General features: G+C 52.1%; 1 protein-coding gene across 1 annotated transcript in view; it reads right to left on the bottom strand.

Moving 5' to 3' along the window:
- The window catches only part of LOC119971691 (sodium/hydrogen exchanger 10-like), a 730,493-nt gene that overhangs the window by 536,012 nt on the left and 177,832 nt on the right, over positions 1-16,649 (bottom strand). The window contains exon 8 of the mRNA XM_038807592.1: positions 9,001-9,144. Coding sequence (XP_038663520.1) covers positions 9,001-9,144 — 144 coding nt within the window. The remainder of the gene's footprint in view (positions 1-9,000; positions 9,145-16,649) is intronic.

A 16,649-nucleotide genomic window follows, 5' to 3' on the forward strand; every position in this document is an offset into this window, starting at 1 on the left:
ATTTTGGCATCTGCGTTCAGCAGTGAGATGGGTCTGTATGACCCACATTCCGTTGGGTCTTTGTCTTTCTTAGGTATCAGCGAGATTGAGGCCTGTGCTAGCGTGGGTGGCAGTGTGCCCCTAGCTAACGAGTCTGTGAACATCTCCTGCAGGTGTGGGGCCAGCGCTGTGGCGAATTTTTTGTAGAAGTCCGCCGGGAATCCGTCAGGTCCCGGCGCCTTCCCCGTCTACATGGAACTAATGCTGTTCATGATCTCTCCCAGTGCTAGTGGTGCTTCCAGGCCCCGTTTTCTGCCCTCCCCCACGACTGGAATGTCCAGTCCATCAAGGAACCGCTTCATCCCAGACTCCCCCCTTGGGGGCTCTGAGGTGTACAGCTCTTGGTAGAAGGCCATGAAGGTTTTGTTAATCTTTTCTGGTTCCGTTTCCAACTTGTCTCCGGTACCCCTGATTTGTGCAATTTCTCTGGTGGCTGCCTGCTTTCTCAGCTGGTGTGCCAACAGACGGCTGGCTTTGTCTCCGTGTTCATACAGGGTCCCACGTGCCTGGCGGAGTTGGTGCACTGCTTTCCTGGTGGAGAGCAGGTCAAAGTTCCTTTGTAGTTCTTTCCTCTCTGCCAGGAGTTCCATGGTCGGGGCCTCGGAGTATTTACGGTCTACCTCCAGTATGGAGTCGACCAGCTGCTGCCTAGCCACCCTTTCCTCCCTATCTCTTTGTGCTTTGAAAGCGATGATTTCCCCTCTTACTACGGCCTTTAGCGCTTCCCAGAACGTGGAGGGAGAGACCTCCCCGTTTTGGTTGTTCTCCGTGTACTCTGCTATGGCCTGCACACTCCTTTCGCTGAAGGCCTTGTCAGCTAGTAAGGCACCGTCCAACCTCCATGTGGGGTGCTGGGCCCTTTCCGTCTCCAGCCGCACGTCCATGTAATGTGGAGCATGGTCTGATATCACAATTGCGGAGTATTCCACTTTGTCTATCCTGGAAGCACTGTCTTCCCCACCACAAAGAAGTAAATTCTTGTGTATATGTTGTGTACTGGGGAGAAGAAGCAGCATTACTTCTCCTCTGGGTGGGCGAACCTCCAGGGGTCCACCGCTCCCATCTGCTCCATAAAGTGACTGAGTTCCCTTGCCATGCTTGAGGTTTTCCCTGTTTTGGGGTTTGATCTGGCCTTCTTTGGGTCCTGTACGCAGTTGAAGTCCTATCCCATAATTAGTCGATGCGTCGCTATGTCTGGGATTTCTGCCATGGTCTTTTTGATGAAACTCGTGTCGTCCCAGTTGGGCGCGTACACGTTGACTAGTACCACCGGTGCCCCATCCAGGGCCCCGCTGACCATGACGTACCGTCACCCACCCCCCTGGCCCTTGTCCCATAGCAGGAATGGTAGGTTTGTCCCACCCAGCCCTTCATTGCCCGCATTTGGTCCTGCTCCCTCAGGCGCGTCTCTTGGAGGAAGACTATGTCGGCCCTCATATTTCTGAGGTGGGTGAGGACTCTGGATCTCTTCACTGGGCCGTTAAGTCCCTTTACGTTCCAGGTAACTAACCTGGTGGGGGGCTTCTGCCCCCTCGCGCCTGTGGAATTAACCATACTTATCTGGTGGACGCGCCCCTGCCCTCCGGGGTTTCCCTTTGTTGGGGGGCCGTCCAGGATGGCCGCTATTGCTGTTCTCTCCACGCGGTCGGGTCTTTGCGCTCCGGGGTTTTCCCTTGTCCCGGGGGCACCTGGCATGGCCGTCCACTATGTGTCCGCCATGCAGGTAGTCCCCTGCACTCTGGGGTCTCCCTTCGCCCAAAGACCGTACTGGGTGGCTGCTTGCAGCAGTTCCTTGTTTCAGGCCCTTGGTTGTGGCACTTTGTAGTCCTGTTCCTTTTCTAGCCTCCTTTGGGAAATTAGATGTTGACCTGTTGGGGGACAGAGGATTCTGTGACAAAATTGAAAAGGTAATCGGGGAATACGTAGGTTTCAACTGCACGGGTGAAGTGTCGAAGGCGGTTGTCTGGGAGGCTCTGTAGGCGGTGGTGAGGGGTGAGGTGATCTTGCTTAAAGCTAGGCTAGACAAAGAGAAGAGGTTGGAGCGTCAGAGGGTAATAGATGAGATGCTGGAGATAGATAGGAGGTATGCAGAAGATGGCGACCCAGCGAAGTTGGAAAAGAGGAAGGAACTACAGACAAGCTTTGAACGGCTATCTACTAGGAAGGCGGTACGCCAATTGAGGCGATCAAGGGGTGCAGTTTACGAGCATGGAGAGAAGGCAGGTCAGCTCCGGAGGGAGGCTGCGGGAAGGGAAATTGTCCAGGTGCGGGACAGAGCAGGGAAATTTGTGGTAGCTCCAGATCAGATTAACAATGTCTTTCAGGAATTCTATGAGAGGTTGTACAGTTCAGAGCCATCTGGGGGGAGGCTGGGAGATGCAGGAATTTCCAGATGGGCTGGAATACCCGAGTTTAGAGGAGTGGGACAGAATTATATTAGAAGGGGCGATAGTGGAGCAGGAGATAAAAGATGTGATTGGGAGGATGCAGTCGGGGCAAGTGGCAGGGCCGGATGGGTTTCTGGTGGAATATTATAAAAAATTCAAAGATAAGCTGGTCCGGCTAACGGTGGAGATGTTTGAGGAGGCAATAGGGAAGGGTGTGTTACCACAAACTTTGGGCAGGCATTGATTTCCCTGTTGCTTAAAAGAGAAAAGGATCCGACGGAGTGTGATCGTATAGGCCATATCACTTTTAAACGTGAACGCAAAGATATTGGCGAAGGTACTGGCAGGTAGGCTGGAGGAGTGCTTCCCGAAGGTGATAGGTGAAGATCAGACGGTGTTTGTGAGAGGGAGGCAACTTCTTTAGAACATTAGGAGGGTATTGAACGTGGTTATGGCACCGGCGGAGGGGAAGGAAACAGGTGGTTGTGGCATTGGATGCCGAGAAAGTGTTTGACCGGGTAGAATGGGGGCACTTGATGGCAGTTCTGGAACGATTTGGGATTGGATCAAAATTTGTGGACTGGGTAAAAGCTACTGTATAAGGAGCCAAAGGCAAGTGTCCGCACAAAAAACATCAGCTCGGAATACTTTTCTCTCCACCATGGGACTAGGCAGGGATGTCCTATGTTCCCCCTGTTGTTTGTACTCGCAATTGGCCATCGCGTTAAGAGGTTTGAGGGTAAGGAAAGGGATAGTGCGGGGGGGATGGAAATAGAGCATAGGGCGTCCTTGTACGCCGATGACTTGTTGTTATACGTGTCGGAACAGAGTGTGTCAATAGGGGGAGTACTGGAGCTTCTTCGGCAGTTTGGGTCTTTGGCAGGGTATTAAATCTAGACAAGAGTGAATATTTTGTAGTGTCTTGGCCGTGGATGGGGGCAGGGGTGGGGTGGCTGCACGGGGGGGGGGGGGGGGGGGGGGGGGTGGTTGCTTGGGATTGTTTGGGGTGGGGGGGGGCTTCGTAGTTAAAACATTCCTAGTTTGGTGGGGAGGGTGAAAGCTGATCTGGCAAGGTGTGATGGTCTCCCTCTGTCACTGGCGGGCCGTGTACAAGCAGTTAAAATGAACGTAATACCGCAATTTCTGTTTATTTTCCAATGTCAAGGTAGTCAAGAAGGCATACGGCATGCTTGCCTTCATTGACCGGGGCATGAGTATAAAAATTAGCAAGTCATGTTGTAGCTGTATAGAACCTTAGTTAAGTCACACTTGGAGTATAGTGTTCAATTCTAGTTGCCACACTACCAGAAGGATGTGGAGGCTTTGGAGAGGGTGCAGAAGAAATTTACCAGGATGTTGCCTGGTATAGGAGGGCATTAGCGATGAGGAGAGGTTGAATAAACTCGGTTTGTTCTCACTAGAACAACGGAGGTTGAGGGGCAACCTGATAGAGATCTACAAAAGTATGAGGGGCATAGACAGAGTGGATAGTCAGAGGCTTTTTCCCAGGGTAGAGAGGTCAATTACTAGGGGGCATAGGTTTAAGATGCGAGTGACAAGGTTTAGAGGAGATGTACGAGGCAAGTTTTTTACACAGAGGATAGTGGGTGCCTGGAACTCGCTGCCGGAGAAGGTGGTGGAAGCAGGGACGATAGTGATGTTTAAGGGGTGTCTTGACAAATACATGAATAGGATGAGAATAGAGGGATACGGACCCCGGAAGTGTAGAAGATTTTAGTTTAGACAGGCAGCATGGTCAGCGCAGGCTTGGTGGGCCGCAGGGCCAGTTTCTGTGATGTACTGTTCTTTGTTCTTTTATGTCTGCCGATTTTCCTGCCAAAGGCATTTTTTAGAGAGATTGATGGGATGATTACGTTGTTCATATGGGGAGGGAAGATGGCCAGAATTAGAAAGGTGCTACTACAGAGAGGAAGGCAGGAGTTTGGGTCTTCCGAACTTGATGTATTATTACTGGGTGGCGAATGTGGAGAAGGTACGGAGTTGGATCAGAGGGGTTGACTCCCAGTGGAGGAGAGTTTGTGTAGATAGAGTTTGCGAGGATAAGCCGACTCTTTGATGGGGTAGAAGGTGTGTGTGAGCGTTGCGGGGGGGGGGGGGGGGGGGGGGGGGGGCTTGGTCCTGTCCAAAGCTGTAGGATTACTTGAAGGAGGTTTTTAGGGTAAACCTTATCGTGGTGCACGTGAAATTGGACCCAGGTCCTCGGGAGGCCATATTCGGGGCGTCGAACCAGCCGGGGTTGGAAACGGGTGCGGAGGCAGATGTTGTAGCCTTCGCCTCGTTGATCGCCCGAAGGCGGATCCTGTTGGGATGGATATCAACACCCTGTGCCCTGGCGTGTCGGGGGGGACCTGCTGGAATTCTTGACTCTTGAGAAGATCAAATTTGAACTGAGGGGAGGAATGGAGAGGTTCCACAATTCATGGCGTTATTCGTCATGCACTTTCGAGATTTGGATTACGTCGAACATTAGGCGGGGGGGGTTGGGAGGGTTTTTTTTTTAAAATGGCCTCCAACATTCCATTTGGCTGATGGCTAGCATCAAGGCTGTGTAGAGCACCCGGCTCTAGCTACCGATATGGCCCAGAGAATTGCTGGGTTCATGGCCACGCATGCACATGGCGGTGGCCTGCAGCAGCGCCAGTCGCGGACCCAGCCTGCAAAATAGTGCCCGCCTTTGGCCGGCTCATGCGCCCCGGACCAGCCCCCCCACAGTGCCCCCAGCTAAGTCCCCCCTGCCCTCGGATAAGCTCTCCCCCGACTGTGACGGTGCTGGACTGAGTCTGCAGCCGCCACACTGAGTTCCCGATGGATGAGACCATTAGAGACCCATGCCGTCAAGAACTCGGCCGATCGGGGGTGGACGCTTTGGAGGGGGGGGAGCATTGCGAAAGCGGCGCCGCCCTCGATTTAGTTGTAAATTTTGATCCTCCAGCCGATCGCCGAACGTGGTTTCAGCGTCGGCGACCGGAGAATCACGCCCCTGGTTGGGGCCCCAGGTTGCATCACTGGGTAAAGGTGCAAGTTATTCACACTTGTAAACAATGACCTGAGCAGCTGTACTGACAGTGGATAAGGTGTTAGTTTCCAAGGTCCAGGGAGATTTTAGGAATGACGGATTTTGTAAACGGTTATACTTTGAAATGTCTATTTAATTTCAATATAGAGTAAAATTTGGGAATAGAGGATAACTAAATTAGCATTTCTACCTCGATACAAAGCCCATGTGATCTAAATTGCCATGGAGATAGGCTTTGAGAGGAAGAGTGCATTGAAAGCTATTTTGGATTGAGTTGCAGGTTTTCTTGAAACACCACTGAACTTCAAAGACTGTCTGCAATAATCTAAGGGAAAGAGAGGGGAGAGCAGAAAGACAGAAGCAGCTAGTTCTGCATCTGAAACAGAGATAATGCTGGCCGCAAAACATGGGTGAGATTGAAGAGACCGGGGCACGATCTACCTGAATGGGTAGAGTCCCGTAGCTCGAGATTAGCTGTGTGTTTCCTGGCTCTCGGAGCACCGAGAAACACCCCACTATCTGACGCCCATCCAGGTAGATCTTGTGGCATTGTCATGGTGCCAGAAAGACAGTGCCAGGAAGCCCGGGTGGCACCAGCAGTGCCAGGGTATCACCCTGTCCAGAGGGCATGAACTTGGAGGACCTCCATTCCCCCAGGAGACCCCCATGAGTGCCGTTCCGTCTGGTCCCTATTTATGGAGGCCAGCTCTGAACTGCGCTCGTCCAAGGTCTCAAGGTCTCCGAGGCGAAGGGATTAATCCCACGCCTTGAGTACGTCTTGGGAGCACATAATTATTTATTTATTTTATCTTTTCCAATTAAGGGGCAACTTAGTGTGGCCAATCCGCCTACCCTGGGTTGTGGGCGTGAGAGGGGGTTTCAAAAGTTGATTGCGGGAAACGTTTCTGTAGTTTAGAGTATGCAAGTTGCCTATTGAAATAGGCAAGATTGTTTTCAGTCTTTGAACTCTCAATTTTGCCTTGCAATCTTTTCAGTTTAATCACAGGATCGACAAATGTCTTTCCAAAAGTTATCGGTCTCCATAAGGATCAAAGACTTGCTGATTGACTCTCATTTTCTCCCTCTACTTTTCTTCAGTAAGAAGTCTTACAACACCGAAAGCTGCCCACCAAAAGCTAGTGACCTGAAACAAACCTGTTGGACTTTAAACTGGTTGTGTAACTGGTTGACTTCTTACTGTGCCCACCCCAGTCTAACACCGGCATCTCCACATCATATTTTTATTCAGTCATCCTTTGCTGATTTGTAAAATATTCCAAATTTTTGGCCTACCACTAATCTTCACAGCATTGTACGTCTTTTTTTAAATTTGATACCACTCTAATTTCCTGAGTTAACTGCAGATGATTCATTCTTCCTGTAGACTTTCTTTCTCACTGGAATACACCTTTGTTGAGAGTTATGGAATATCTTCTCAAATGTCTGTCATTACTTAGCTATTGTCCTACTTTATAGTCTATTTTCCCGTCTAGTTTAGCCGACTCAATTTTCAAGGATATTAATTGAGTGTGGGATGTTAAACCATCACCAGGAAAATGCCTACATTTATTCCAGTGCTTCCTTCCATGGGCACTCCGTATACACAGGATCTGCTCAGACAAGGAGGAACGTAACAGACATTTACAGACACTGAAAGACACCATCATAAGAAAGGGATATGATGCTCGACTCATCGATCGACAGTTCCAACACGCCACAGCAACAAAACACACCAACCTCCTCAGGAGACAAACACGGGACACAACCGACAGAGTAACCTTCGTCGTCAGGTGCTTCCCCAGAGCAGAGAAACTACAACATCTTCTTCGCAGCCTTCAATACATCATCAATGAAGACGAACATTTGCCAAGGCCATTCCCACACTCTCACTACTTGTCTTCAAATAACCCCGCAGCCTCAAACAGCAAACTATCCAGCCTTCAGGAGAAGAGCGACCACGACACCACACAACCCTGCCATTGCAATCTCTGCAAGATGTGCCAGATCATCGACATGGGTATCACCATTTCACGTGAGAACACCACACACCAGGTACGCGGTGCATACTCGTGCAACTCGTTGTCTACCTCATATGCTGCAGGAAAGGATGTCCCGAGGTGTGGTACTTTGGCGAGACCATGCAGACGCTGCAACAACGGATGAACGGACATCTCGCGACAATCAGCAGACAGGAATGTTCCCTTCCAGTCGGGGAGCACTTCAGCAGTCAAGGGCATTCAGCCTCTGATCTTCGGGTAAGCATTCTCCAAGGCGGCCTTCAGGACCCGCAACAACGCAGAATCGCCAAGCAGAAACTGATAGCCACATGAGTACGGCTTCAACAGGGACTTTGGATTCATGTCTCATTACATTCATCCCCAACATCTGGCCTAGGCTTGCGAACACCCTACCGACTGTCCTGGCTTTTGACAATGTACACCTCTTTAATCTGTGTTATCCCTCTCTCCAGTCGCACTGTCTGGATCTGTAAAGACTTAATTACCTGCAAAGACTCACATTCAAAGTATCATTTTGCATCATTCAATTTGTCTATATATGTGTTTGTGGAACCCGCCTCTTCATTCACCTGATGAAGGAGCTGCGCTCCGAAAGCTAGTGATTCGAAACAAACCTGTTGGACTTTAACCTGGTGTTTTAAGACCTATTACAGTAAACTTCAAACTAGATATCTGCTCAAATCCCGTAGTGGGGCAGATAGCTCGAGATCAAGATGACTGCAAAGCTGAAACCATTATATGGCTGGCACTATTACGCCAATCAATGCCAGATATAACTCCCATGAGACAATAATAATGCTGGAAATGGGAGTAGTCACTATCTTGTTTGTTTTGTATTTATTTATTGATTTATTTATAAAATTAGAGCACCCAATTAATTTTTCCCAATTAAGGGGCAATTTAGCGTGGCCAATCCACCTACCCTGCACATCTTTGGGTTGTGGAGGCGAAACCCACGCAAACACGGGGAGAATGTGCAAACTGCACACGGACAGTGACCCAGAGCAGGGATCGAACCTAGGACCTCAGCGCGTGAGGCAGCAGTGCTAACCCACTGCGCCACCGTGCTGCCCCTTGTTTTGTATTTATGATACTTAATGAACAGCAGAAGAATCGACAAATCACATTGGTCATATCCCTGACACCAAACACCTTAAAAGATTCTTTTGTGATTTTACCCAGTTCTCATGCCAAGCCACTCAATGGTGTGTGGAAGATGTCTGAGAACGAAGAGTAGTTTGTTATATGTCTGTAAGAAAATAAAGATTTTGACTGAAATCAAACGCTCTCATGAATGTACTTCAAATTCAGACAGTATAAGAATTTTAGTGTATGAATGAGGAAATGTAGAAAATACAACACTCCATGAAAGGGCTTCAAAAGTCAAAATCTTTATTTTAAGATTACCTGAGACACTTCCAAGCATTCACCAATTCATTAAGCCTTTCCTTTTATTTCACAAAGAGTGATATCTATTTGCTATTTAATAACACCAAAACGTTCCTGAAAGAAAACTTACCTTATGGTATTTAGTCCAAAGTAAAGCACAATGATGAAAAATCCATCACTGATAGTCATATATTCCAATGACTTCTGTGATATCACAACTCCAACGATCATGAAGATAAGAGTATTACCCAGATATGTTAGCATTTCCCAGAAGCTAAAAATCAGATATTTTAAATATTTCATATTAGAATCACATTGTTGATGCAAACAATAATCAAATTCGTACTTACAGGTAACAACAATTTATTTTTAGTTAAAACAGGACAGAGCATTAATTAAAAAACAGGGCTGCAACCTAATTAATCTTCTCTATTGCAAGTATATTACTCTTTAAATAAGGAGGCCAAAACTGTATGCTGACTCTAGCTATAGTTTTGGTTGTTCATGAAGGCGTGCCTTCTCAATCTTGCCCCTCGCCAGAGGTGTGGTGATCCTCAGGTTAAACCACCAGCAGTCAGCTCTCCCCTTCAAAGGAGAAAGCAGCATATGGTCACCTGGGACTATGGCGACGTTACCTTGTAGTTTCGGCAATGTCCTGCACAATTGTAACAAGAAAACCTAACAATTGTAACCCTACTTTTATGCCCCATCCTTTTTTCAGTAACATTCATTTGCCTTCCTACTTACACTTGTATCACAGCTTGGAAATACTTCCAGCTATTCATCTATGGCAGGCACATAAGCCAAACAAATTACAGCACACTTGCAAACAGACATCCGTTGCAGGACAGACAAGCTACATCTCCTTGGATGATATGGTTCTCCAAAATATTGAGCAAAGTAAGAAGTCTAACAACACCAGGTTAAAATCCAACAGGTTTGTTTCGAATCACTAGCTTTCGGAGCACTGTTCCTTCTTCAGGTGAATGAGGAGGTAGGTTCCAGAAACATAGTTGTAGACAATGTCAAAAATGCAAGACAATACTTTGAAGGCGAGTCTCTGCAGGTAATTGAGTCTTTGCAGGTCCAGATGGAGCAGGAGACATGTCACATTACATTCACCCCCCACCATCTGGCCTGGGCTTGTGAAATCCTATCAACTGTCCTGGCTTGAGACAATTCACACCTCTTCAACCTGCTCCATCTGGACCTGTAAAGACTCGCATTCAAAGTATCACCCCAGTCCAACGCCGGCATCTCCACATCCAAAATATTGATACAGCATTCATTGATACTGTTAAACCAGCACTGCTAAAATCATGCTGGGTGACATGCTGGGCAGCAGGGTAGCATGGTGGTTAGCATAAATGTTTCACAGCTCCAGGGTCCCAGGTTCGATTCCCGGCTGGGTCACTGTCTGTGTGGAGTCTGCACGTCCTCCCCCTGTGTGCGTGGGTTTCCTCCGGGTGCTCCGGTTTCCTCCCACAGTCCAAAGATGTGCGGGTTAGGTGGATTGGCCATGCTAAATTGCCCGTAGTGTCCAAATGAAAGTAAGGTTAAAGGGGGTGTTGTTGGGTTACGGGTATAGGGTGGATACGTGGGTTTGAGTAGGGTGATCATGGCTCGGCACAACATTGAGGGCCGAAGGGCCTGTTCTGTGCTGTACTGTTCTATGTTGGAAATCTAATATGCTCCTCAAATCCCACTTCCTACCTAATAGTGGAATGAAGGTAAGGTAAAAAATGTAGATAGCGCTGTGGGGACTTCAGGTGGCGGCAATGCCGGCTTTTTTAAAGGCCCCCAACGGAGCTGAGGAGGCAAATCCCGACGGGGGAAGAGGCCAGGAGTCGCCCCAGTGGTCCCATGGTCCGGACCAGGAGCGGGGCAGGGAGAAAATCGACGGAAAAAACACCCAGGAAAAATCGGGACCAAAAAACAAAATGGCGGCCGGCGAAAGCTTCGAGGAGATGAAGAAGTGGGTCCAAGAGCAGCAGACGACACTGCTGCGCTGCTTCCAGGAGCTGAAGGTGGAGCTGCTGGAGTCCATCAAGGTAACCAACAGGGAACTGATGGAGACCCAGACAGCCCAGGGGGCTGCGATCCGGGAGCTGCAGCAGCAGGCCTCCGAAAGGGAGGACGAGGTCGTGGCCGTGGTGGGGAAGGTGGAGATGCATGAGGCGCTCCATAAAAGATGGCAGGAGCGGTTCGAGGAGCTGGACAACCGGTCGAGGAGGAAGAATTTACGGATCCTGGGCCTCACGGAGGGGCTGGAGGGGTCGGACCTAGCGGCCTATGTGGTGATGATGCTAAACTCGCTGATGGGGGCTGGGTCCTTCCAGGGGCCCCTGGAGTTGGAGGGGGCCCACAGAATTCTGGCTAGGAGGCCCAAGCCGAACGAGCCGCCACGGGCGGTGTTGGTGAGGTTCCACCGGTTCGTGGATCATGAGGGTGTGCTCCGGTGGGCCAAGAAGGAGCGGAGCAGCAAATGGGAGAACACGGAGGTGCGGATCTTCCAGGACTGGAGTGCGGAAGTGGCGAGGCGGAGGGCCGGGTTTAACCGGACGAAGGCTGTGCTCCACAGACGGAATGTGAAGTTTGGAATGCTGCAGCCGGCGCATCTGTGGGTCACCTATAAGGATCGACACCACTATTTTGAGTCCCCGGAGGAGGCGTGGGCCTTCGTGCAAGCCGAGAAACTGGACTCAAACTGAGGGTCCCCCGGATGGGGGATGCTGTATAATACTGTATTTATTTATACTGTATTTGTATTTGCGGGGTTTAGGGTAAGATGTGGGGTGGCCTTAGGGTGGGTGGGGTGATGTCGTACGGGTGTTTTCTTTATGGGTCTTCAAGCAGGGGTTGGGTGAACGGGTTCGGACTGAGGGGTAAACGGGGTGTTTGGGGAGCTGGTGGGGGGGACTGACAATGGGAGTGGCCCTGGAGGAGGCAGGGCCCGGCAGGGCGAAAGCGCGGGCTTTCTGCGGGGTTCCCGCGCTGTGAGAGGGAGAGGGTTTTCTTTTCCCGTGCAGGAGCGGGGGAGGGTGGACTTGTTGACGGGCACAATGGAGGAGGGGCAGTCCCACGTTGGGAGGAGCCGAAAGTAGGGCGGGAGCCGCCGGGGTCAGCAGAAGATAGCTGGCTCACAGGAGTGCTGTAGAGAGGGGGGGGGGGGGGGGCGGTTAGGAGGGGTCCTAGCCTGGGGGGGGGGGGGAAGGGAGGGAGGGGGGGTACCGGGTTGCTGCTGAAACGGTCAGGAAGGAGCTGGAGGACGCAGGGGGTGCTGGAGGGGGGGAGTTGCCGCCGTGGGAAAATGGCAGAGCGTGGGACGCTGGCCGGGGGTGGGCAAGAGATGGGGTGTGGCTAATCAGCAGGGGAAGGGGGCAGGGAGCACTCGGATACGGCTGATAACCTGGAATGTGAGGGGGCTGAATGGGCCGGTCAAAAGGGCCCGAGTAGTTGCGCACCTAAAGGGACTGAAGGCGGATATGGCCATGCTCCAGGAGACACACCTGAGAGTGGTGGACCAGGTCCGGCTGAGAAATGGTGGGTGGGCCAAGTATTCCACTCGGGGATGGATGAGAGTAAGGGGGTGGCGATCCTGGTGGGGAAGAAGGTGTCGTTTGAGGCGTTGAAGGTGGTGGTTGACAGTGGCGGGAGATATGTGATGGTGAGTGGCAAGCTGCAGGGGGAGCTGGTGGTGTTGGTGAATGTTTACGCCCCAAATTGGGACGATGCGGGGTTCATGCGGCGTATGTTGGGCCGCGTTCCGGACCTGGAGGTGGGGGGCCTGATCATGGGGGGAGACTTTAACACAGTACTGGACCCCCCATTGGATCGATCCAAGTCTCGGACGGGTAGGAGGTCGGCGGCGGCTAAGGTGTTGAGGGGATTTATGGATCAGATGGGGGGGGTGGACCCTTGGAGGTTTGCGAGGCCAAGGGCCAGGGAATACTCGTTTTTCTCCCATGTACATAAGGCCTACTCGAGGATTGATTTTTTTGTCCTGAGCAGGGGGCTGGTGTCGAGGGTGGAGGAAGTGGAATACTCTGCCATTGCCATTTCGGATCATGCCCTGCACTGGATGGACCTCGGGCTGGGGGAAGAGAGGGACCAACGTCCGCTCTGGCGCATGGAGGTGGGGCTGCTGGCAGATGAGGAGGTGGCCGGGAGGGTCCGGGGGTGTATTGAGAGATACCTTGAGGCCAATGATAACGGGGATGTTCGGGTGGGGACGGTCTGGGAGGCATTGAAGCCGGTGATAAGGGGGGAATTGATCTCCATCCGAACCCATAGGGAGAGGGGGGAGCAGAGGGAAAGGGAAAGACTGATAGGGGAGATGGTGCAGGTGGATAGGAGATATGCGGAGGCCCCAGAGGAGGTATTGCTGGGGGAGAGGCGTAGCCTTCAGGCCAGATTTGACCTACTGACGACCAGAAAGGCGGAAGCCCAGTGGAGGAAAGCACAGGGGGCGGTGTATGAACACGGAGAGAAGGCGAGCAGGATGTTGGCGCACCAGCTCCGGAAGCGAGACGCGGCCAGGGAGATTGGGGGAGTGATGGATAGGGCTGGGAAGGTGGTGCGGAGGGGGGTAGATGTCAATGGGGTCTTCAGGGACTTCTATGGGGAACTGTACCGGTCTGAACCCCGGTGGAGGAGGGTGGAATGGGGCGCTTCCTGGACAAGTTGCGATTCCCGAGGGTGGAAGAGGAGCAGGTGGAGGGACTAGGGGCGCCGATTGAGTTGGAGGAAGTGGTCAAAGGGATAGGGAGCATGCAGTCGGGGAAGGCGCCGGGGCCGGACGGGTTTCCGGCTGAATTCTATAAAAAGTATTTGGACCTGTTGGGCCCCCTGTTGGTCTGGACCTTTAACAAGGCAAGGGAGGGGGGGGGGGGCTCTGCCCCCAACTATGTCACGGGCGCTGATTTCCTTGATCCTGAAGCGGGACAAGGACCCTCTGCAGTGTGGATCATATAGGCCGATTTTGCTGCTGAACGCCGATGCTAAGCTGCTGGCAAAGATCCTGGCCACTAGAATAGCGGATTGTGTGCCGGGGGTCATACATGAGGACCAGACGGGGTTTGTGAAGGGAAGGAAGCTGAACACAAACGTGCGAAGGCTCCTCAATGTCATTATGATGCCGGCTGTGGAAGGGGAGGCGGAGATAGTGGTGGTGTTGGACGCGGAGAAGGCCTTCGATAGGGTTGAGTGGGAGTACTTGTGGGAGGTGTTGGAGAGGTTTGGGTTTGGGGAGGGGTTTATCCGGTGGGTGAGGCTGCTCTACGAGGCCCCGATGGCAAGTGTAGCCACGAATAGGAGGAGGTCGGAGTACTTTCGGCTGCATCGGGGGACGAGACAGGGGTGCCCCCTGTCCCCTTTGCTCTTCGTGTTGGCGATTGAGCCCCTGGCCATGGCACTGAGGGAGTCAGGGAACTGGAGGGGCCTGGTGCGGGGTGGGGAGGAGCATCGAGTGTCGCTGTACGCGGACGACCTGTTGCTGTATGTGGTGGACCCGGTGGGGGGGATGCCGGAGGTGATGAGGATTCTTAGTGAATTTGGGGGTTTCTCGCGGTATAAGCTGAACCTGGGCAAGAGTGAGGTGTTTGTGGTGCATCCGGGGGATCAAGAGGAGGGGATTGGTAGGCTCCCATTGAAGCAGGCAGGGAAGAGTTTCAGGTACCTAGGGGTCCAGATGGCGGGGCGCTGGGGGGCCCTGCACAAGCTCAACCTCACAAGATTGGTGGAGCAGATGGAGGAGGAGTTTAAGAGATGGGATATGTTACCGCTGTCACTGGCGGGGAGGGTGCAGTCCGTTAAGATGACGGTGCTCCCGAGGTTTTTGTTCCTGTTCCAGTGCCTCCCCATCCTTATCCCGAAGGCCTTTTTCAGGAGGGTCAACAGCAGTATCACGGGATTTGTGTGGGCGCATGGGACTCCGAGGGTTTGAAGAGTGTTCCTGGAACGAGACAGGGATAGGGGGGGGCTGGCGTTGCCTAACCTCTGTGGGTACTAGTGGGCGGCCAACGCAGCGATGGTGCGTAAGTGGGTAATGGACGAGGAGGGGGCGGCGTGGAAGAGGATGGAGGCAGCGTCTTGTGTGGGTACGAGCCTGGAAGCGCTTGTAACGGCGCTGTTGCCGCTCCCTCCAACGAGGTATACCACGAGCCCGGTGGTGGCGGCTACCCTCAAAATTTGGGGGCAATGGAGACGGCACAGGGGAGAAATGGGGGGCTCGATGGAGGCCCCGATACGGGGGATCCATCAGTTCGTCCCAGGGAGCATTGATGGCGGATTTCTGGGCTGGCACAGGGCAGGGGTTAGGAGGTTGAGGGACCTGTTTGTGGAGGGAAGGTTCGCGAGCTTGGGTGAGTTAGAGGGGAAGTTTGGGCTCCCCCGGGGGAACATGTTTAGGTACATCCAGGTGAGGGCGTTTGCCAGGCAGCAGGTGGAGGGGTTCCCCTTGCTGCCCCCACGAGGGGTGGGGGATAGGGTGCTCTCGGGGGCGTGGGTCAGAGGAGGGAGGATCTCGGACATATACCGGGTAATGCAGGAGGTAGACGAGGCCTCGGTGGAGGAACTGAAGGGGAAGTGGGAAGAGAAGCTGGGGGAGGAGATTGAGGAGGGGACGTGGGCGGATGCCCTGGAGAGAGTGAATTCCTCCTCTTTCTGTGCGAGGCTTAGCCTCATACAGTTCAAGGTGCTGCATAGGGCCCACATGACTGGGACAAGGATGAGTAGGTTTTTCGGGGGCGAGGACAGGTGTGCTAGGTGCTCGGGGAGCCCAGCGAACCACGCCCATATGTTTTGGGCGTGCCCAGCGTTGGGGGAGTTCTGGAAGGGGGTAGCAAAGACGGTGTCGAGGGTGGTGGGATCCAGGGTCGAGCCAGGCTGGGGACTCGCAATTTTTGGGGTTGCAGTGGAGCCGGGAGTGCAGGAGGCGATAGAGGCCGGGGTTCTGGCCTTTGCGTCCCTAGTAGCCCGGCGTTGGATCTTGCTCCAATGGAAGGATGCGAGGCCCCCAAGCGTGGAGGCCTGGATCTCAGATATGGCGGGGTTCATTAAATTGGAGAGGGTGAAATTTGCCCTGAGGGGATCAGTACAAGGGTTTTTCAGGCGCTGGCAGCCTTTTCTGGACTTCCTGGCGGAACGGTAGGGAAATAGGCCGACAGCAGCAGCAACCCGCGGGGGGGGTGGGGGGGGGGGGGTAAGGTAAGGATTGGGGGAAGGGAGAACTGTGCACATGGGTTTGTGGAGGGTGCTATCTCTCTCTGTTTTTTTTCTTTTCTCTTTTTCTTTGTTTTTGTTCCTTCCTTTTGTTTGAAGTTGCTCTTGAAGCTGGGGGGGCATTGTTTATGGGGTGTTACCGCGGTTGTATGTTAATAGAATTAAGATGTTTATCTTTTGTATTTTGTAAAAAGTTCAATAAAAATTATTTATTTTTTAAAAATGTAGATAGCGAGACTTTGAGCTCTTACTTTCCCTAATCCCGATCCTTCCCTTTAGCATTTAGGCTTTCAGTTACGCAAGAACTGCCGCCAGCCCAGTCTCAGGATGAAGAGCATGTAGACAGCAGACATCTGGTTAATTGACACCGTCACTTGATCAGATACTGGATAGTATAAAGACATGACCTGCATAGAGTGAGTCACAGGCACAAGTAGGCTTCTGAAAGGGTAAGAAGAAAAGATAGCATGTATACAAGATCCTTGAAGGGCAAGGATGCAGACGAATCCAGCGACAGAGGACACAGATGAGGCCTTAAAAGAGGTGCCGTGCGAGAAA

This window comes from Scyliorhinus canicula, chromosome 9, assembly GCF_902713615.1.
Source record: "Scyliorhinus canicula chromosome 9, sScyCan1.1, whole genome shotgun sequence".
Classification (NCBI taxonomy): domain Eukaryota; kingdom Metazoa; phylum Chordata; class Chondrichthyes; order Carcharhiniformes; family Scyliorhinidae; genus Scyliorhinus; species Scyliorhinus canicula.